Genomic DNA, 21,393 nt, shown 5'->3' with positions numbered 1-21,393 from the left:
AAAAAAAAAAAAAAAAAAAAAAAAAAAAAAACCTGAGTAGGGGAACCACATTCCATCCTACGGGAACAATGTGGAGACACTAAATTAAGTATCCAGGATTCCAGATTGAAATAATCAGAATCAATATATTGCAAAATACCATGGTGGGGGGATGGGTCAAAAACAAAATGTCTAAATTGTGTGTATGCTGTACAATGCTGTTGGAGCAATGCCATAAGTCCCAGCCCAGCCCTGCTGGTCAAACTATTTTTCACATCCAATGGGGGTGGTCAGAAACTTTTTGTACACAGCTGAACCAGTTGACTCACAATCTATCACTAAAATTGGTTTTGGGCTGCTACGGCTCATTGGTTGGAAATTCTGCAAATATTTAATATGGTGGCCATGGCTCACAAGATAGAAAGCCCACCATGAAAATAAAACTGACAGTTGAGGATGTAAGAAAATTAATGTACAAAAAAAAAAAAAAAATTTTTTTTTTTTTTTAATAATTTTTTTTTTTTTTAAATGTACAACATACAAACCTTCTGAGGAACTTCAAACAAGAATAATTCATTCCACATGGCAGTGCCCATATCCAGGTCACTACTCTTGGAAATTGCAGGCTTCACACATTTAGTTCTTGCACTCTGAGGGAAAAGCTTTTGCTGATCAGTTTCTAGACTATCAACAACAAGGCGTAAAGCACAGAAGAAGTTATGGCTATTTCCATCATCAACAATAGGTAGACCCTGCAAAAGTAGAATGTGGTCATGTCCAGTCACAAAGGTTTAAGAGTTCATAAGCAGTTGATAAATAAACTTTCATTGTGTACAACCCTGGCCTCATATATCTGTACAGCAACATAACAGCGTGCTTCCCTCGACTCAGCTGCAACATTCAGCCTATCTGAAAATCTTGGAGGTGGCATCCATAAAGAAGTGCAGTCTTCATGATGTAGCAACTCAAGACTTTCAGAATTTTCCTCAAATTTCTTGAGACAAATATCACATCCAAGCCGATTCTCTATAACCAAGGTCTGAAAATCATCTTCATCCAATGCTGAAAAAGTTGAATCTTCTCTAGGTCTGAGATGACCACCAGCATCCTACAAAGGTAGTTCAATAATAAGCACATGTGTAGGATCTGAATATACTGCTCTAACTCCATGATAAAAAAGGGAGGTTCAGGTAAATTTTACCTCATATAATTTTACAGATTTCTGCTCAAATTCTGTCTGTCTTCTCCATGAAACAATAGTTTCTGCAAAAGTTTCAATATTTGCAGCACTAATGTTGACATTTACAATACTTGTTGCAGCAACACGCACTCGCTTTCCAACTCTCGATGATATATCCAAGTTGTTATATGTTTCAAACCTACAGAAATAAAACAATTAAAACCAAAACTTAATTCTGGCGAGTGGTGACTTTATATAAAGACTTTGACATCCCATGAAGAACAGAAAATCAGAATTACAGCTGAAGTGCTCGACGATACATTACTTGAATATTCCATCAAACGGCTCCACTAGCGGTTCCCATGCTTCTAGTTGTGTGTTGAATGTTGATGCAGCAATTGAAGATACCAGTACAGCATTCAGCGCCTCTAGTCTACCTTGTGTTGCAAGGTTGATGTTTGTAATTGTTGTATCAAACAGTGGTGTCATCTGAAAAGGTCCAAAATTTTGAAAATAACATAACTTTCTTTTGAATCCAGGTAATGGAATATATTTTTCTTTAGTATCCTACCATTCCACAGATGCTGTCCAGCACAGTCAAGGAGAAGCATCTCAGCTTCATTTCGGCACTTATGTTATCCTTTGTCTTCGGTTTCACTGAATCAGCTATATTGTAAGCTAAACGGCTAGAGGGTTTTTTCAGATCAGAGCGGGCAAGAAAAGTGCAGGCCTATACATGAGAGCCACAAAAGATTATATTAGACAGCTAGTAAGGACATTTTCATTGGATCGAAATATGATTTCCAAATAATATCATGAATGAGAAAATAAAAAATATATACAGCATTTTCTTTTCTTAACCTGATTTTCAACTTTCCAAATGCTCCAGCAGTGAGAAACCTTTGAACTGGAAAATCTTGAAATTGGAACATCCAGAATATTAGTTTGGTTAACGAGATCCATACGTGGGCAGCAAAAAGAACTTATATCCGGTGGTTCGTCCGTTCTTGATGCAACACATCCTAGAGAAGCGTAGCCCGGGGGAGCAATTGGATACCAAAAGAAAGCTTCATAAAGTCCTTTCCTCGTTATATGGGCAACTTTTGTGAATTGCACAGGCTTTGCAGAAATCTCGGGATTATCATTCTTAAAAATGATTCCCAGAGGAGGTGGCTCTATGCTGAAAGAAATAAAGTGATACCAAAATTTATTAGAAAATGTAATTTCAAATCCGATAAAAGTGATATAACAAGTATCATTGATCTAACCCTTCAGTGATGCAGTCACCAAGTATAGCATATCCAGGACGTGGTATTGGTCTCCATATCGAAAATGCTTGGCGAAGGTCACCACCCTTGTCCCACCAAATTCTCTCAAAATTTGGGGTCGACATATAAGTACTAGCTTTTGAAATTGATCTGAGAATGTCCCACCCAGAGGAACTAGCACCCTCCTTACTTCCATGTGAACCTCCATAGTCTTGGTTACGAGTGCCATCTGATGCAAAATTTTCTGAGGAAGAGCAAAACCAGTTTGAGTTTCTTAAAAGAATAAGAGCCAGGTCACAACCACTGTCTGAAGGGGACACTGCAGCAGGATGGGCATAAAATGATCCAACAACATTATCAAGGTGCCAAATACTAAATCCAGACGAGAACCTTGGATTTGATGGAATACTAAAAATGCACTCTGAATATACTGTTGAAGTCACAAGATCAGAACGTAAGCAATAAACAATGTGAGTTGGTGGTGGTTTGTTTCCCATGTGTGCTACACACCCTAAAGCTGAGTATCCTGGGGGTGCAATGGGTAACCAAAGAGAGCAATCACCACTGTCATCAACCTGGGCTTCAACTCCTTCTAATCCACAAATATTAGAGAACAAACCAATGAATTTGAAACCAAGAGGCTTCCGTACACGCCCATAAGTATTACCAACAGCCATTACTGCTTGTGAAGGAGGGATGGGCCTGAGAGATGCAACAGAGTTAATAATAACAATAATAATAAAAAATAAAAAATAAATAAAAAATAAATAAGTGCTACATTTCTGTAAGAATATTAATTGGTCCCAATTGGCCTTTGAGTGGAACACTGAATGCAAGGAAAATACATTGCATGTGTTTTCTATTTATCAATCATCAGTTACATCCACGACCAGAACATAACATCATGGCCTAAGTTATGTGGGTTAGAGGTGCAGGAATGGGTTTAGAAGTCAGATCCATCATACTGTTACAAACTCAGAATACAGGGGTATTGCTAATATGGATCTGATGGATCCCTCTCTCACAAACGACACATAACAACTAAATATGATTTCTAAGTAAGCAATCAAGTTGATAGAATTGAACCATTCATTAATAATATGAATTAAATGTAGCCATTATCTGTATCTAAAAATGAAAACTTTTAGCAAAAAGATTTACGAAATTGTGAACTTTCACATCATATTGACAACTCCACATGTAGGAGTGTACTAAAAGTATACATCCAAAATTTTTTAATGGTAAGATAATCTAAAACATCCTGTATTGACACCCATTTTCTCTCATGTCTAACACAAGCCTTTGGAACTTGGAAGAATGTATGACCATGGTTCTAAGTCTCCTCGATTCGATTTTGGTATGGTCCGAGACAAAACCAGGGGTTGAAACCAAAATGTTATTGGTTTTGACCAGTTTCGACGAAATTTTCCAAGTTTCTCATGGTTCGACCAAACTGGTCCAACCCATGCCTATATAAGTGACATGTTTCGATGTAAACATACATTGTTTCCCATATTTTAACAGAAGCTCTCAAGTTTCATGGGTTTCAACCAAGAAATGAGGAATTTGTTCACAAAATATCAATTTTTGCTCAAGTATTTGCAATCTTCTTCTACTCTCAATAATTTATGGCACCGGTTGGATTTCAATCACCTTGTCCCTAAGGCCTGAACTACTGATGCTACCACATTTAAAAAGGAACATGAAAATGGGACGACTATGCAACTTCCTTAGTGGCTTGAATCCGGAATATGATCAGATCTGTGTACAGGTCCTTGGCAGAGATACATTTCCTACACTCCTTCAGGCATATAACATGATTCAGCATAAGGATCAGCATCGCTCTTTTATGATACTTATTTTCTGTTCCCACTCTTTCAACTCTTGTTACTATTCCTTAGGCTTCTTCGACCGTGGACTCCTCTGGTTCTGCCACTAAGCCTGGTGCTACTCCTAAAGACTCGGTTAAATGTGATTATTGTGGACATCCTTGCCAGTTGCCATACCAAAGAGACTTGTTGGAAGCTACATGGCTGCCTTAAAGGAGGAGGGTGTGGTGGGAAACATGGATCTTCTTGGCATCAAGCTCATCTTTCTAAGGCCACCGACGAATCATCCTCTATTGTTGCCTCTCATTTTTCTTTGGAACAGATGGTTTCTCTCCAATGTATAATGACACAGCTTGGTATTGCGCCTTCTACCATGACACCTCCACTCCACCGACTTCCCATCCGGCCCAATCAGGTATCTTCCTAGCTTCTTCTACTTCTAGTCCATTTTGGCTTCTTGACACTGGAGCCTCTGACCATGAGTAGCTCCTTGGACATGTTCCGCACTTATATCCCTTGTTCGAGTAAGGATAAGGTCCAAGTTGCCAATGGCTCCCTATCTGCAATCTCCGAAAAAATGTTCTGTTTCTTGCTCCCCTACCATTTACTTGTCTTCTGTCCCTCATGTTCCCAATCTGTGTGTCAATTTATTTTCAATTTATCATCTCTCTATTGACCTTAAATGTTTTGTTAATTTTGTATTCCACTCATTGTGTTTTTCAAGATATGGCAACGAAGGCAACGATTGGATTTTTTTTTTTTTATCAGAAACCAAAAAATTTATTAAGCAAAATCAGAGAAGGAAAATTTCCTTCCCAAAGAGTTACAATGAGTAATACATCGGGGAGCAACGATTGGATTTGGTAGATTATAAGATGTGCTGTACTACTTGGATCCGGATCTCACTTCTACAACTCCTCCGGTTTCAACTCACACTATTCGGGAAGATCATGCCTTTACCCAATTGCATCAGTGGCATCGCCATTTAGGTCACCCTTCATTTCCTTCCTTAATAATTACTGTGGAAAAATTTATGTGCAACATCTATCAACTTGCAAAGCACTCTGAGGTCCCTTATCCTATTGGTAATAATAAAAGTACAATGCCCTTTTCTATTATACACTCTTGACTTATGGGGTCCATCTCGCACCATTGTCCAGGGGGTTCAAATGGTTTATCACCTTCATTAATAACTACACCCATTTGACTTGGGTATCTTCTACAGACTAAGTAAGAAACATTCTCTTGTTCCCAGTCCTTTCATACAATGATTCAAACACAATTCAATGACAAGGTCCGGGTCTACGGAGCAATAATGGGATAGAGTATATTGATGGTCAGTTCCACCAGTATCTTGACTAACATGGCATCTTGTCCCAAACCTCTTGTGTTAGAACTCTTAAGAAAAAATGGTATTCTAGATAGAAAGAACCATCATCTTTTTGAGCTCGCCCGGTCATTGATGTTTACCACCTATGTTCCAAATTCTACTGGGGTGATGCAGTTTTGATTGCTACTTTCATAATAAACTGGGTACGCCCTAGTGTCCTTAACTTGAAATCACTAGTAAATTTTATTGTTATGTCTTGGGGGTTTTTCCCCTCTTTGATTTAGACTCCCTCCTCTCTTCCTTAAGGGTTGATCCTTTGATTTTTCTCTCCCCTTTTGGGGACTTGTTGTATTCATTCTTTTTTTTTCCCTCCTCTTTTGGTAATGAATTGTTTATTCACAAAAAAAAAAAAAAAAAAAAAAAAAAAAAAAAAAAGAACTTTAATCACCAATCAGGAAATTTTCGGACCCTGCCCTTTACTCTCATCTACCTTCTCATGTCTTTGGATGCGTTTGCTTTGCTCCCAATTCCTCTCCTATTGGACTATAAAAAAAAAAAGAAAAAAGAGCAACCTAGTGCACGAGGATCCTACTCCTGCATGGTTTGGGAGGGGCAAATGTACGCAGCCTTACCCCATGCTTTGCAGGTGAGGCTGTTTCCAAGTTTTGAACTTGTGACCAACATGTTGCATAAGTGCAAATTAACCATTGTACCTACAGTCCCACTCGATCCAAATTGGATCCCCGGGCTTTCAGGTGTCTTTTCCTTGGTTACTCTACTTCTCAAAAGGGATACAAGTGCTATCATCCCCCATCCTATAGACTCTTCGTTTCTATGGATTATGACTTTTCATGTATATGAGTCCTACTATTAGTCATCTAATCAGGGGAGGGGGAGTGTAGAAGGAGAGATTCCATCTAGTCAGATACCTTCGAGTCCTTTTGTTATTGAAACTGTTCAGATTCAGAGGGAGACAAAAAAAACGGCTCCAGATGAACCCTCTACTGTGTTGGAGGTTTGGGATATGCTTACTTATTCTAAAAGAAAGGAAAAGCCTATCTCCAATCTACCACGCCCATCTACACCTCTTGAGCCAGCTCCACCTTCTTAGCTAGCTCCATCGGGTAATTCCCCTCCATCATATGATGAGCTTCTTATTGCTATTAGAAAGGGAGTTAGAACATGTACCCAACGCCTTATCTCTAACTTTGTTTCGTATGAGTCATTATCTCCATTGTATCGTGCCTTTGTTTCCTCGTTATCCTCTATGTTTATATCGTAGGGCTGGAAAGAAGCTACAAAAAGATGCTAAATGGAAGGACGCTATGGTAGAAGAGATGCAGACCTTGAAGAAAAATAATACTTGAGCTTGTCCCCCATCCTGAAGGGAAAAGGCTAGTAGGGTGTAAATGGGTGTGCACTGTGAAGCAGAAGGCAGGTGGAATCATTGAGAGATACAATGCAAGATTGGTGGCCAAGGGATTTACATAGACCTATGATATTGACTACTGGGATACTTTTGCCCTTGTTGCAAAGATGAATTCTATTCAAGCATTACCATTGTGTGCTGCAAACCTTGGATGGAATCTTCATCAACCGGAAGTAAAAAAATTCCTCCAAGTATACATGGATATTCCTCCAGGTTTTGCGTCATCATTCATAGTCGGAAAAGGCGTGTTGGTTGCGAAAATCTCTCGATAGAAATAAACAATCACCTCGGGCCTAGTTCGGTAGGTTCTAGAAGGCTATGCAAAAGTTTGGCTAAGGCAAAAGTCATGCTAACCACACCTTGTTTGTCAAACACAAGGGTGACAAAGTTACTGCACTTATTGTCTATGTTGACGATATAGCAATCACAAGCAATGATGACATGGAAATCTCCTTGTTAAAAGCTCATTTGACTTTAGAGTTCGAAACCAAGGATCTAGGAACGGTCAAATACTTCCTAGGGATTGAAGAAGCCCGACCCAGTAAAGGAATCATCATTGTCCAAAGAAAGTATGTCCTAGACCTCCTTAGTGAGATGGTATGCTTGGATGTAAGCCTTCAGATTCTCCTATAGAGGTCAACCACCAACTCAGACTGATATACCTTTCACTTACTTGGCCAGATATTGCATATGTTGTAGGGGTTTCTAGTCAGTTCCTTTATGACCCAAAGACAACACATCTTGAGGCTGTCTATAGGATTCTATGATATTTGAAATCAACACCAGGAAAAAGGTATTCTACTTTCCAACAACAACAGCCTGAAGCTTCGAGTCCTTCACTAATGCTGATTAGGTTGGTTCTATTAATGATTGTCGCTCCACTTCCAGGTATTGCACATTCCTTGGAGGCAATCTGGTATGTGGTGAAGCAAGAAGAAACCAGTAGTATCCATATCCAATGCATAAGTAGAATATTGCACAATGGCAAAAGGTGTATGAAATCTGAAGGATTTATGAGGCTAAACTACAAGATCAAGCACATTGAGATTGATGGACACTTCATCAAAGAGAAGCATGAAAAGGGTTCAATCTACATCTCATTCGTCTTTTTCCGAGAACCAACTATCTGATGTCTTCGCAAAAGGGTTGACTTCAAGTCATTTCATCTTATCATATTCAAGTTGGACATGCAGAATATCTATGCTTCAACTTGAGGGGGAATGTTACGGATAAGGATTACAACCCATCCATCTAGATTCAATGTACATGTATGTATGTTAGGATACGGATGAGTCATCCTCACCTAACATACCTTATTCATATTATTTCTCATCTATAAATAAAGTGGACCTCTGTCAGTCATTGATAAGCCAAATCATTCTCTAATCTTTACTTCTCAACTTTATCTCAGGAAGTTTTTACTGCTAATTTGCAGTTCAATTTATTTTCACACCAACAAATTAAAATGAAGTTTTTATCAATTCAGCAATTGCACTGCAAAATCCTACACATGTGATGTGGGCTGCTTTACAATTAGGTTCTCAGCCCAAAAAGTTAGTTTCAAAGCAAGAACAGCAGGTCTGAGGTTGCAAGGAACTAAGGGTCAATACAGCTCGCAATCCAAATATTTCCTGCCTTTCCCTATTGATGGAATTTCGTCCTTCGGTGTCATTTTATCATGAAGGGCTGGGGCCTGGGAGAGACAGATTGATGTATTACATCAGCCACAGTATGACAGCAATAAGGAATCCTGTGATTCAGTGCAGGAGCAAAAACAGTGTCGGTTTTAGTTGTTTAAGCCATTCAGGCTATTGGATTGGTCCTTTGAATCAATGATTAGTGATTTACAAAAACATCCATGTAGGAAGAGGTTACTTGGGATTTGCTAGTCTTTATTTTAGATTTATTTTGCTACAGTAAGTCCCTAAAACAGATGCCTAGTAATGATATTTTATAAGACTAGGTAGAACTGTAGTAGGGATTAAGAAGGGGTATAGAGCATTGTAAAAGACCAGAATTCCAGCCATCCTATTTTCTTTTTAAATCATGCGAAATTTCCTGGACAGAAAGTTTGCAATTATACTTCTGCCCTATAATTCCTCTGGCTTTTCTTTGATTCAGCCTTGGAGATCAAAGGACTCAATGATGTTTGAATCATCTATGCCGCTACATCAAACGTGACTACATAAGGAAAAAAAATTGTCTGTTAGGAATTGGAAACCATTATGATTAAAAATTTACAAGGAAACATGAAGGAGAAATTTGAAGTCTGAATAGGTCATGATTCTCATAGCTCATCCATTTAAGTGCTTTTAAATTTTAATGTAGGGAAAGAGGTTCATTGTGGCAAAATTGAACACAAAAGGGACATGACTAGTTGTCTCAATCCCTAGAAGTTTCAGTTCTACCTTGATGTCACACAATCACCAAATATAACATAATTTGAGGGAGCTCGAGGCCTCCAAAAGGAAAGGTTGTAACCAGGCCCATTTCCTGCAGCGACAGATTGCATAATCCAATTAATGAAATTAGGACTTGAGGAAACTTGCCAAACAAATTGATGTGGCTACAGATTATCACCATGCGAATATAGCTACCACTATGAGACATGTGCACTTTGAGCTTCAAGTAAAATTTCAAAATTTTGTAACAAGGTTGAGTTACCTTTTGGGGACATCCAAAGTCGATCAAAATTGGTGCAAGAAGCCAGTGGATCTGCATTTCCAAACTGTAGTGCTGCAGCTGCCTGATTTTGTATGTTAAGGACTAGGGAAATTACACTCAATGAAAGGTGGATGCATACATCTGTCAATAGCACAGATATATTTGTCTTCTCTTTTACAGAAGTATATCCCGCAGAAACTTCCACTGGTTCAAGAATGATGAGACCTGAACCAGCCTCAATTGTGAGATCTTTAACTAGGGCCCGTATCCAAGTATCACTTTCTTTTGAAGCATACCTGTTGGAGAAACAAACATATACAGATCATTTAAATCAATGTGAAGGTTAATTACTTAACATCAAGAAATAACTATAAACCGACCCCATTAAGTTGGGATAAGGTTTTGGATGTTGTTTGTATCAAGGTACAGCTATAGTGTCAGCTATGGTGCAAATACAAGGGGACACTTTCTTGAACCACATGTGAGGGTGGAGCCCCATGCTCAAACGTAACTTTCATGATAGGGAACTTGAAAAATATTAAAGAGATTTCCAGGGGTTATATGATTATGATTTTCAGCATCTTGATGTTGACTGAATCTGTTAAGGCTTGTCACAAATTTATGGCAAATGACTCAGCAGGATGAGTAATCACCTCTAACATCCTGAGATTGTCGGCCTGTAGGCTTTTTGGTCAATGTAGCATAGGGGCAACAGATGACACTGGACGTCTGGACCATCTAAAGACTAGGGGTTTAAGTTAGCTAATTAATTTTTTAAGTTACAATGAGTATTCTAGATGAAGAAATGGTTCATCTGTTATTTCATGACTGCCATATACCTTTAATTATTTGGAGTTATCTGTGTGCTTATTTGGATTCAGAGAATTCAACCAAGGGATATCCAATTGCTGTTATTTGGAGTTATTATCTGTGTTATCTGTATGCTTATATCATATCCTATACTTTCCCTCTCTATTTTAGGGAATCAATTTGGTTTTATGATAGGAAGGTCTGTTATGGAAGCTATTTTCTTACTTAGGATGCTCATGGAAAGATGTAGAGAGGCAAGAAGGATCTCCATAAGGTCTTTATTGACCTAGAAAAAGCCTATGACAGGGTCCCTAGAGATCTAATCTAACATATTCTAGATAAGAGAAGGGTTTCAAGCAAATATGTGAACATAATTAAAGATATATATGATGGTGTGGCAACTAGCGTAAGAACAGAGGGGGGGGCAAGGTAGTAAATTCCCAGTTACAATTGGGTTACATTAAGGATCAACGAAATTTTAATTTGATCTTTTTTACTATGTTTTATTTTGTTTAACTTTTAATTGATTTATGAAATGTCGAACAAATAAACATTTAGGGTGTAACTGCCAAATGACGTCCTGCTGCCACCCCCTCCCCCTTTGAAGTCCAGCCTCCACGGTTGCCCCCTCCTAGGGGAACTCTCCCCCCTGCTCCACTTGCCACCCCTAGCCTCTCCACTCCTATGCTGTCCCCTCCCTTGCTTCTTCCACTCTTCTCCCCCACCAACCCCTTGCTAACGCTTGGTCCTCCCCTCCAAAGCATTGTCTCCCCTCATGGTCTTCCTCTCCATTTTGTACCTCCCTATAGGCTGGGAGAATCCCTGACAACTAAATGCCTGGACGGTCTTCTGGACTCTAAAGCATCCCGTTGGAGCAAGTCTCTCATCAGTCACTTTCTGGGAAAAAGACCCCCTTCCATCTGGTGAAGCTCTCCCTCCTTAAGCAATGGAGGCTGGCCGGTACTATGGAAACCTTCCTCCTTGATCATGGCTTTTTTATGTTTAAGTTCTCTAAGGAAAGTGAAAGTCCGATGCTTGGAAGGGGGCCCTTGGCTGGTGGGACTCAAACCCATTTTTCTCCACCCCTGGCATCGACGCTTGCTGCTAAATCATGTCGACTATTTCCACCATCCCCCTCTGGATCACAATGCCAAGTCTCCCCCTTCACTTCTGGTGCTCCGGTGGTTTAAGCATTGCGGGGTCTGTTCTGGGTGTCTCGCTCTGCTCTGATGCTAGAACAAACAAAAAATACCATCTCGCTTTTGCTCGTATCTACGTGGAGGTCCCTGCCTTTGAAGCCCTTCCCTCCTCCATCTCTGTCCAAGATGGGGTAAACTTCTGCTTCCAGCAGCCCATCACCTACGACTGGTGCCCACCATAATGTATCTGCTCCAAGGTTTTTGGCCACGACACTAGCTCATGCCTCCCGAAACCTCCAGCCAGTGAACAAGGAGACGATGTGCCATTAAACCCCATTGGTCCAATATATCATCGGGATCGCTCTGTCATGTCGGCCTCAAGCCGTCGCCCTTCCAGCCCTCCTACGGCGAGAAGTAGAAGATTCAACCGGCAGCTCAACCATCATCGGATTCCCTTCTCTGTCGAAGCAAAGCAACCATAAGTCCCTGCTGATTGTTTACCCTCTGGACAAAATCGATTCTCGATTCTGCAATCTAATGTGGAAGACCATGAACATACAGCTTTTCTCGCTGACAATGCAATCGATGTCCCATCTCAGGCTTCTCTTAAAGATCCCACCACTACCGATAGTTCCTCAGACTCGTCTACCTCTGCATGGCCTCCTCTAGCTCTGAAGCTTCCTCGGAGGATGATTCTTCTGCGGCAGAGTCCTCATCCTCGCCTGACTCCTCTGAAGACGTCTCCCTTGCTCTTGCCTCTTCTGGAGAAATCGAGAGCCATACGGACTTCCCCTCTCTAGCTCCTTACTCTTTTGATGATAGTCTGGCTGAGCATATACCCAACGCTCTATCGGTTCCGCTTAAGGTAGGCCCCACTAGCCTTTGCCCCCAGCCTGTGGCCCACTCTCCTTGCGGCCCACAAAACATTAGTGCTTCAGTCCAATCCTCCAGCCCATCCCTGGTATCCAGCTCGCCAATCCACGCCACAGATCCCCTTCTTCTTAGGCCTCCTCAATCTGGGCCTCCCCCTCTTTCATCAAGTCAGCCCATTACCAAAACCTATATCCACCCCCCTTCTAACCAAGACCCGACCCATAAACCTTTTTTGAAGCCTTCTTCACCCAAAAATCGTGCTTCTCTTAAGAAGCTTTCATCTATCTGCAAAAAATCCAAGGGAGCCTCTGAAGCTTCTCTCCCCCCATCCACTGCCCCCCCACCCCTTGATCTTATCAGAGACGTAGAAAATCCTGGCCCCCCTCCGCCTCACCTGGTGCCATCGCCTTAAAGCATGAGATGCCCCTCCCTTCGTTGGCCTAATGTCTCCGGGCCTCATATAGAATCTTAGGGGGATAAATTCCCCCAGAAACATCCTGATGTTCGCTTACTTATGAAGGATTCCCAGCCAACTTTCTGCTGCTTGCTTGAAACCCACTTAATAGAGCCTTCTCTGTCCCGGATGGCCTTTATCATTGCCCCAGATGGTCTTTTCTCTCTACCCATTTTCACCATCCAAATAGGCGCATTTGGTTTCTCTGGGACCTCAAAAGCTCTCTATTTCTCTCATTTCTACCACTTCTCAGCTCCTCCACCTATCTATATCCGACCCCGTCTGCAGCTTCTCTTTCTTATTTCTTAGCCATTTATGCTTCCAACCGTATCCTGGACAGGGACATTCTGTGGAATGATCTCCGCTCCTTTGCTGATAAAGTTGGTTCCCGTCCGTGGGGCATTTGTGGGGATTTCAACGTAGTTTGTTATGCTTATGAAAAGCAAGGAGGGGGCCACCTAAATTCTGCAAGTACTGATGCTTTCATTGAATGCATAGAGGACCTTGCTGGTGATGATCTCCGATGGTCCGGTATCAAGTTCTCTTTTATATAAGAAAAGATCCGGGTCTTCCCGTATAGGTTGGAAGCTTGATAGGATGATGGTAAATGAAGCTTCGCTATCGTCTTTCCCTTCTTCCCATGCCACTTTTGAGCCTTCAACCACTTTTGACCATAGTCCCATCTCCCTTTTCATCCAACCATATACCTCTATTGGCCCTAAACCCTTTAAATTTGTTGACATATGGTCCTCCCATCCTGACTTCCTCCCCACTGTTCAATATACTTGGCTCAAGCCTGTCCATGCTCTTTCAACCCCCTCATTGCACTATCAAGGAAGCTCAGAAATGTCAAAGATGCCCTCAAGATGTGGAATACTAACTCCTTCGGGAACATCTCTTCTCTTGATTCAGATTGCAAGAATAAGCTAGATTCTATTCAGTTTCAGCTCTAGTCTGATCCTCTGAACATTGATTTGGCTGATGAAGAGAAAACTGAATCTGAAAATCTTTCAAGGCTGTTGGCTAGTGAGGAAAGCTTTCTAAAGCAAAAGTCATGTATCAACTGGCTGGAATCTGGGCCTAACTCCTCTTATTTCCACCACTCTCTGAAGGCCATAAATAACATCAATTACATTCCCAAGCTCACTTCCCCGAATGGCTTCCAGGTCTATAAAGTGGATGAGATCAAAGAGGTGGTTGTGAATCATTTCAGACTCTTGTTCAGTCCTATATCTCCCACAGCTGTGCCTATCCCTGATGGCCTCATCTCTAAATTTATTCCTGACAATATGGCTCAACTGCTCTGGGCTATTCCCCCTGATGAGGAGATTGCATCTACTATTATGTCCCACAAAGCCAACAAAGCTCCAAGCCTGGACAGATTCAGTATGGGTTTCTTTAGCTCAGCTTGGGACATAATCAAAGAGGACTTGATCAAAGCAATCAAAAGTTTATTCTTCAATCCGGATTAGGTTAAGGGTATCAGTCACACACCTTCCTCTATCTTATCCCCGAGAAAGATGGGACTGACACTATAAATGACTTCAGACCGATCTCTCTTTGCAATCTCTTGTACAAGTTCATTACCAAGATTCTTGCAAATCGATTAAAGAAGGTGGTGGACTCCTTAGAGAGTGACAACCAGTCTCCTTTTATTCCTAGAAGAAGTATTGGGGAAAACATTCTTCTCTGTCATGAGATTGTTAGAGGTTTTGACAGAAATGGCCATCCCCTGCTACCCTCATGAAGATTGATACCTATAAGGCTTTTCACAGCCTTAGATGGGACTTCATTATTTCAGTTCCCAGCAAGATGGGCTTCCCGCCTACCTTCACTAATTGGATATATCATTACATTGCCTCTCCCCGCTTCTCAGTTTTGGTCATTGGGAGCCCGGACGGTTATTTCTCCTCTTCTGCAGGTATAAGATAGGGCCACCCTCTATCCCCTTATATTTTCTGTCTTGCCATGGAAGTTCTCTCAAAAGTTTGCAATCAGCTTCGGATCTGAATCGTATCATTCCCATCCCAAAGTGCAAGGCCATAAGATTGACCCACCTCGCTTTTGCTGACGACTTGGTGATATTCTCCAAAGTTGATGGCCCCTCCTTGGATACTATTATGCATTGCCTACACCTCTTTGCCTTGATGTCGGGTCTTTGCATAATCCCTGGGAAATCTCTCATCTTCTTGGCTGGGATTTCAGATGATTCAATGGCGTATTTCCTAGAGAATACTAGTTTTGACTTGGGATCCCTTCTAGTCAAGTATCTGGGGCTGCCATTAATTCAGGCTCGGCTTACTGCCCATCACTGCACTCCTATGCTTGACCTTATCAGGAAGCGTCTTAAGTTATGGAAAGGAAAACTTTTATCCTTTGCTAGCCGGTTAGAGCTTATTAGATCTGTCCTCCAAACTTCTTACATCTATAGGTCCAGGATATTTGGATTACCCAAGTCCATAATATCTAAGTTGGAATCCATTTTTACATCATTCCTTCGGAAAGGGTGTGAGTCTACTAGGTTTCTCCGTCATCTCAGTTGGGCTACTTTCTTCCTAGGAAGGGAGGTGGCCTGGGTCTGAGATGCATCAAGGATGTTAACGCTGCTGGAATTCTGAATATGATTTGGAAAATTCTTACCAAGAAAAAGAGCATTTGGGTTGATTGGGTTTACTCTAATCTTCTCAAGGCTAATTCCTTCTGGACGGTGAGAACCACCTCTAATGCCTCATGGGTCTGGCGCAAGATCATCCCCTTCAGAACATTGGCATCCAGAGCTATATCCTACGGCATTGGGGATGGATCCTCCACCTTCCTTTGGCTCGATCCATGGCACCCAAAGTGGCTTCTTTCTCATGTTATCAGAGCCCGATCCATCTAAATTTCTTGGCTCCTACAGCAAGCCATGGTTTCTTCCATTTTATCTTCAGGTTCTTGGGCTCCCCCGCTCCCTGCCTCAGACAAGATAGCTGATATCTGGAACACGTTGCCTTCCCTCTCCTCGGTCAACCAAGGAAGGAACGACTCTATATTTTGGAACCATTCCCCAAATGGTAAAGTTTTAGTGCCAAGGCTGCGTGGGACTCTGTCAGACTTCATGGTCTTCCCTTTCCCTAACACAAGCTCGTCTGGTTCAAGCACCATATCCTACGCAAAGCTTCACGGTTTGGAGGGTCTTCTTGAAATGCCTCCCCAAGCAGAGTTTCCTTATCCAGAGAAAAATTCCTGTCTCGCCGGTCTGCTACCTCTGTGGCTCTGAACCTGAAGATATTGATCACCTCTTCTTTGTCTACCATGTATCTTCCTCTATTTCGAAAATGGTCCTCTCCAAATGTTGGCCGGCTAAAAAAAGGATCCTCCCTTTCCAAAGGGAGTGGATTTAGATGGATATGACATTCCAAGGGAAGACCATTTGCGATTTCGTGGCCAAGCTCCCCTTATGTGAAACCATCAACCAAATTTGGATCGAGAGAAATCATAGGAAATGACCTCCAACTCCCACCCTCTTGGAAAGATTAGTTCCACCTTTTTTTATGTAAAAGCTAAGATATTGAATGTTCCTTTAACTTCCCCCCCCCCACCTAGAAATTGTCACATTGTTGCTTCCTGGGAGCTCCCAAGCTCCGTGATTAGGAACCCAGATTTCCTTTTGTTTTTCCCCGTTCTCCTCCCTTCCCTTCTGGGGCCTGTATATTTTTTCTCTTGGTAATGAATTTTTTTATTCACCCAAGAAAAACATTAAGGATGAACCCTTGCCCTTATTTGTTGGCACTTTTCATGGATGATCTAACCAGGGACATCTAAGATAAGATTCTTTGGTGTATTCTTTTCTTTGATGATATTGTTTTGGTGGACGACACAAAAAGTAGGGATTGAAACCAAGTTGGAGCTACAGAGATCAACCATGGAATCAAAAGGTTTTAATATAAGTAGAACAAAGGTGGAGTAAATGGTGTGTAACTCCTATCCACTCCTCCATTGAGAATGGCCTCTCCACCTCTCTCTTGCTTGATAACTGGCATCCTCAAGGGGTTCTCCTCCCCCTTGTTGGAGCTAGATCGCTCTTCTCCTCGGGCCTAAACATGTCCTCTACTGTCTCCTCGATTATTTCCATCCACGGTTGGTCTCTCCCCCTTGTCCCCCCATCTCCGTGATATCTAGCTAGCCCTCCCCATCCCCCCTAGGCATCGGGGAAGAAGTGATAAAATCATCCCTCCTCCTCCTCCTCTGGTCTGTTCAATTCTTCCTCTGCTTGGCAATTTTCTAGTTCCTCCTCCCCTCTTGTCCCTTGGCATAGGATTGTCTAGTTCCCAGGCCATATCCCCCGCCACAGCTTCATTGAGTGGAGAGCCCTCTCCAATTGCCTCTCCACCCTATCCTTCTTCCTTTCCTAGCACATTCCCGTCTCTCCCTCCTGCTGTTTGTGCTGGAATCTGGATAGCTCTGAAGACACATATCACTTGTTCTCAAAGCTTGCTGGCCTCTTAGGAGAAGGATCATGCCTCTCTCCAGGGAATGGATTTGGATTGACATGGCCTTTGTTGGGTCCTCTATTTGTGATGTTTTTGGTAAGATTGTCTTTTGCGCCGCCATAAACCATATTTGGATGGAGCGGAATCTTCGTAGATGGACTTCCAACTCCCGTTCTTTTGATACAATTTAGAAAGCCATCTATTTCGATGTCAACTCCAAGCTCAAGATGTTGCCACCCCGCCCTAGCATTGCTTATTGTTGTCTCCTGGGGTCTCCCACTTTCTTGTAGCTCCCCTCCCATGCATGAGTAGCTTTCTTTCTTTTCCTTTCTTTGCCCTTAGGGGTTGTATATCCCAACCCCTTTTCCTTCCTCTTTAGTAATGAATTTATTATCACCCTAAAAAAAATGATGTGTTACTTTAGTTACACTCGAACAGTTAATGAGGTGAAGAATATTGATGAGAATGTGATCCCACAAAGTGATCATTTTAGGTACCTGAGCTCAATTATAAGTAAAGAAGGTTATAGTAGCTTAGAGAATTAATATAGGTTGGTTGAAGTGGAGATGCACGTTCGAAGTGTTGTTAGATCAGCGCATTCCTTTAAAGCTTAAAGGAAAATTTTATAAGACTGTCATACGATTGGCTACGATGTATGGAGCAGAATGTTGGGTAGTTAAGAAGCGGCATATAGATAATCTAAGTGTAATGGAGATGAAGATGCTGAGATAGATGTGTGGCAAAACTAAGAAGGAAAAAGTAAGGAATGAGTAGTGAATGCCTAGGCGGGCGCCTTATCACCTGAGCACCCCTCCAATGCCTTAGGTCACCTAGTCGCATGGACAACTATGCTATCAACCAGAGCTCAGGCTTTTTTTCTTTTGTCTTTATCTCCTACTTGATTGACGATGGAACCTCCACTAGGCTTTGGTTAGACCATTGCATCCTCTTTGCATTCTCCTTCATTTGGTTGGTGATAGAATTGTCTACAAATCGGGTTCAGATAGACTAAGCATGGTCTCTGACATCATATTAGGTGACGATATGGCTTCTCCCATCTCCTCCTCCACCTAGTTGGGACCTATCCGGTCTAGTCTCATGAATATTCCCAAGATAGCTACCGATACAGGTGAGTTGGTTCCTTAGTCTGCTCCCTCCTCGAGTATTTAGCTTGAAGTCTGCTTGGGACCCTCTCAGAGTTCGGGGCCTAATCGCTCCTCAACGCAATTTGGTTTGGTTCTCTTCCCATATTCCCCTCCATAAATTCACAATTTGGAGATCTTCACCACTTGCCTGCCGACTCAGTCTGTTCTACTTTGAAGACATTTTTTTTATCCCGCCTTCCTGCACCCTTTGCTAGAACGCCCTTGAAGATGTAGATCACCTCTTCCCAGTTACCTTTCTTCCTCTAGGATTTGGTCATGGCTCCTTGCTCATTGTTGGCATGTTGGATGAAGCATTTAGCCTTTTTAGCATGAGTGGATTTGGGTGATAGTTTTTTTGAGGCTCCTTTGTTTGTGACCGTGTGGATAAGCTTGCTTTTAGTGCAGCTATTCATTATATTTGGTTGAAGCATAACCTTAGAAGATGGACTCAAACTCCAAATCTTTCCAGCTGATTTGGGACTCCATCTCCTTTGTCATTAGAAGTAAATTGCCAGCAGCAGTCCCTTTTAGATTTGTTGATTCTCTGAAAAATAGACATATTGTAGCCTCTTGGAACCTCCCCCACTCTTTCCAATGTGGGGTATGTCTCTATAATTGTTGTTCTTTTGGCTTTGTATATTCTTCTCTTTTGGGGCACATTATTTCTTCTCTTTGGTAATGAATTTATTATTCACCAAATTATTTTTCTTTCTAAACTGTAAATTTAAAAACTAAATATATAAGGAATTCCAACTAAATTAAAATAAAGTTCAACAATCAAACGATTACAAGGTATTGGGTTTTGGTCACGCTAGTTGGGGGTTCGAATCCTTCAGTCCCAGAGCAGACCAAATCAATCAGAATAAGGATTGCTTTCTTCAACGATCATCTCTTTAAGAACTAGTGTCTACTACCACCTAGAGTTCCGAGGAGAAGCAAGACCACTAGTTAACTGGAAGTGAGATGCAAAAAATCACAAAACATGACGTTTTCTGGTTTTTTTTTTCTCTTCCTGTTGAAACTCATAAAATGGGTCAAAATGATGAATTTATAACATCGCCTTGTATCATTTCACTGAAATGAGAACCAAATTTCGGACGAAATGCCAAATGTTCAGCCAAAATCTGGTATGCCTATAGATCCTACCTCTGTTCGGTTTCGGGGCTTCTTGAAACCAAAATATTTCATGAAATCTATTCATTTCAACTGAAATTTCGAACCATGGTTCCAATCCCTGCATAGGTATTTATTTTAAAACCAAGGAAAACAGTGAACCGAACAAGGGTGTTTTCAAAAACCTGGATGTTTTCCTGAAAACCACTCTGTTTGATTCTGGTTTTCAGGCCAGACTGTTTCATACTCAAATCAGATCGATATATGAAGCAGAGTCCCGGTTCTTTCCGGTTCTCAAGTCCAGTTCTAAAAACTATGTGCCATTCAGTTAAAGCTGAAACCAAATGGAGGGAGATTTTATGTACTAGCCGGACATGGATAAAATGGATACTCACATGAAGTTCAGATCCATTTTGGCCCGTAGAAGCTTTTCACCATGCAAGGAATCATCAAGGGATGACTTTGTACTATCATAGAAGGTGAACTCAGGAGAGACAACCTATAGGAGTCAATAAAAACAATCAAAGAAACATCAAATAAAAAAAAAACAATTTTACCATTATAATCAATGTTTAACGTAAAGTACCAGTAACATATGGGAAGGTATGGCGCATAGGAGAGACACAAGATACGTTGAAGATATGCATGCAAATGATCAGGAAACATATGGAAAAGCTTAGGATACATGCAAAATACAGTTTTGAAACATAAAACACAACAAATACATGCAAAATCTGTTTTTAAACCATAAAACACAACAAATAAGTAGTATGTAAAATATATTGTGTATAGACAGGAGAATAAAGTACAATAAGACTAGTGCATTCAATTGATTGTGTATAAAGCATAAGGTTTTATACATGTTACTAATACCAAAAACGATGTCCTTTTCAGTTTGGGGAAGATTTAAGGTTTTGATGCAATTGTACAGGTTTTTTTTTTTGGTGAATAAGAAATTCATTAAAAGCAAAAGAAAAAAGACAGAATTTACAAGCCCGAAGACAAAGAAAAAGAAAAAGAAAATAGCCTACAAGGGTGGCAAAACCCCAAAAGGTGGGGAAGAGAATGGTAGAGGGGAGAAGACCCCAGGACACAACAATGAGCCTGTTCCTTGAGGTATTAGAGACGGGCCTATGGTGAAGAAAATGGAGTTTTGACTTTTTGGAGGCAACATCAAAGTAGATGGCATTCCAAATCCTTTGAAAGGAGCAACAGTAGGAAGTCCATCTACAAAGATTTCTCCCCATCCATTATATGGTAGGTAGTGGCACAAAAAGCGAGCTTGCCAACAGTTTCACACATAGAAGAGGCAACAAAAGACATGTCCATCCAAATCCATTCCCTATCTAGGGGCAAGGGGCTTATCCTGCCAGGCTAGCAAAGACTATGAACTTTTTTTCAAATAGAGATGGAGAAGGGACAATTGAAAAAGTGATGGTTGGGGTCTTCAATACCATTCCAATAGAGGCAGCAAGTGGGGGAAACTGGGATGTGGCAGAAATGAAGGAAGGATTGAGTGGGAAGGCAGTTAGAGAGAGCTCTCCATACAAATGATGCTATGGCGAGGGATAAACCAACTAGACTATTTCATGCTAGAGCATAGGAAGGTGGTGGATCTAGTAAAATTCCAAGCGAAGGAGGAGTTCAAGAAGCTAGATGTTGAGGGAGACCAAATGACTGTCTCCATTGGTAGGGGGTGGAGGGGGGG

General features: G+C 41.3%; 1 protein-coding gene across 3 annotated transcripts in view; it reads right to left on the bottom strand.

The window, feature by feature from the left end:
- LOC122057714 overlaps window positions 1–21,393 on the bottom strand; it is a 107,610-nt gene that overhangs the window by 34,577 nt on the left and 51,640 nt on the right. For all 3 annotated transcript variants that reach the window (XM_042619933.1, XM_042619931.1, XM_042619932.1), the window contains 10 exons: window positions 20,081–20,184; window positions 9,680–9,975; window positions 9,424–9,508; window positions 2,428–3,129; window positions 2,021–2,339; window positions 1,731–1,889; window positions 1,485–1,648; window positions 1,181–1,358; window positions 818–1,087; window positions 525–731 (listed from right to left, as the gene is read on the bottom strand). In XM_042619933.1, the coding sequence (XP_042475867.1) occupies window positions 525–731; window positions 818–1,087; window positions 1,181–1,358; window positions 1,485–1,648; window positions 1,731–1,889; window positions 2,021–2,339; window positions 2,428–3,129; window positions 9,424–9,508; window positions 9,680–9,975; window positions 20,081–20,184 (2,484 nt within the window). The remainder of the gene's footprint in view (window positions 1–524; window positions 732–817; window positions 1,088–1,180; window positions 1,359–1,484; window positions 1,649–1,730; window positions 1,890–2,020; window positions 2,340–2,427; window positions 3,130–9,423; window positions 9,509–9,679; window positions 9,976–20,080; window positions 20,185–21,393) is intronic.

Source organism: Macadamia integrifolia, chromosome 12, assembly GCF_013358625.1.
Source record: "Macadamia integrifolia cultivar HAES 741 chromosome 12, SCU_Mint_v3, whole genome shotgun sequence".
Taxonomy (NCBI): domain Eukaryota; kingdom Viridiplantae; phylum Streptophyta; class Magnoliopsida; order Proteales; family Proteaceae; genus Macadamia; species Macadamia integrifolia.
The sequence above is the reverse complement of the archived record's forward strand: the minus strand, read 5'-3'. Positions and strand labels throughout refer to the sequence as shown.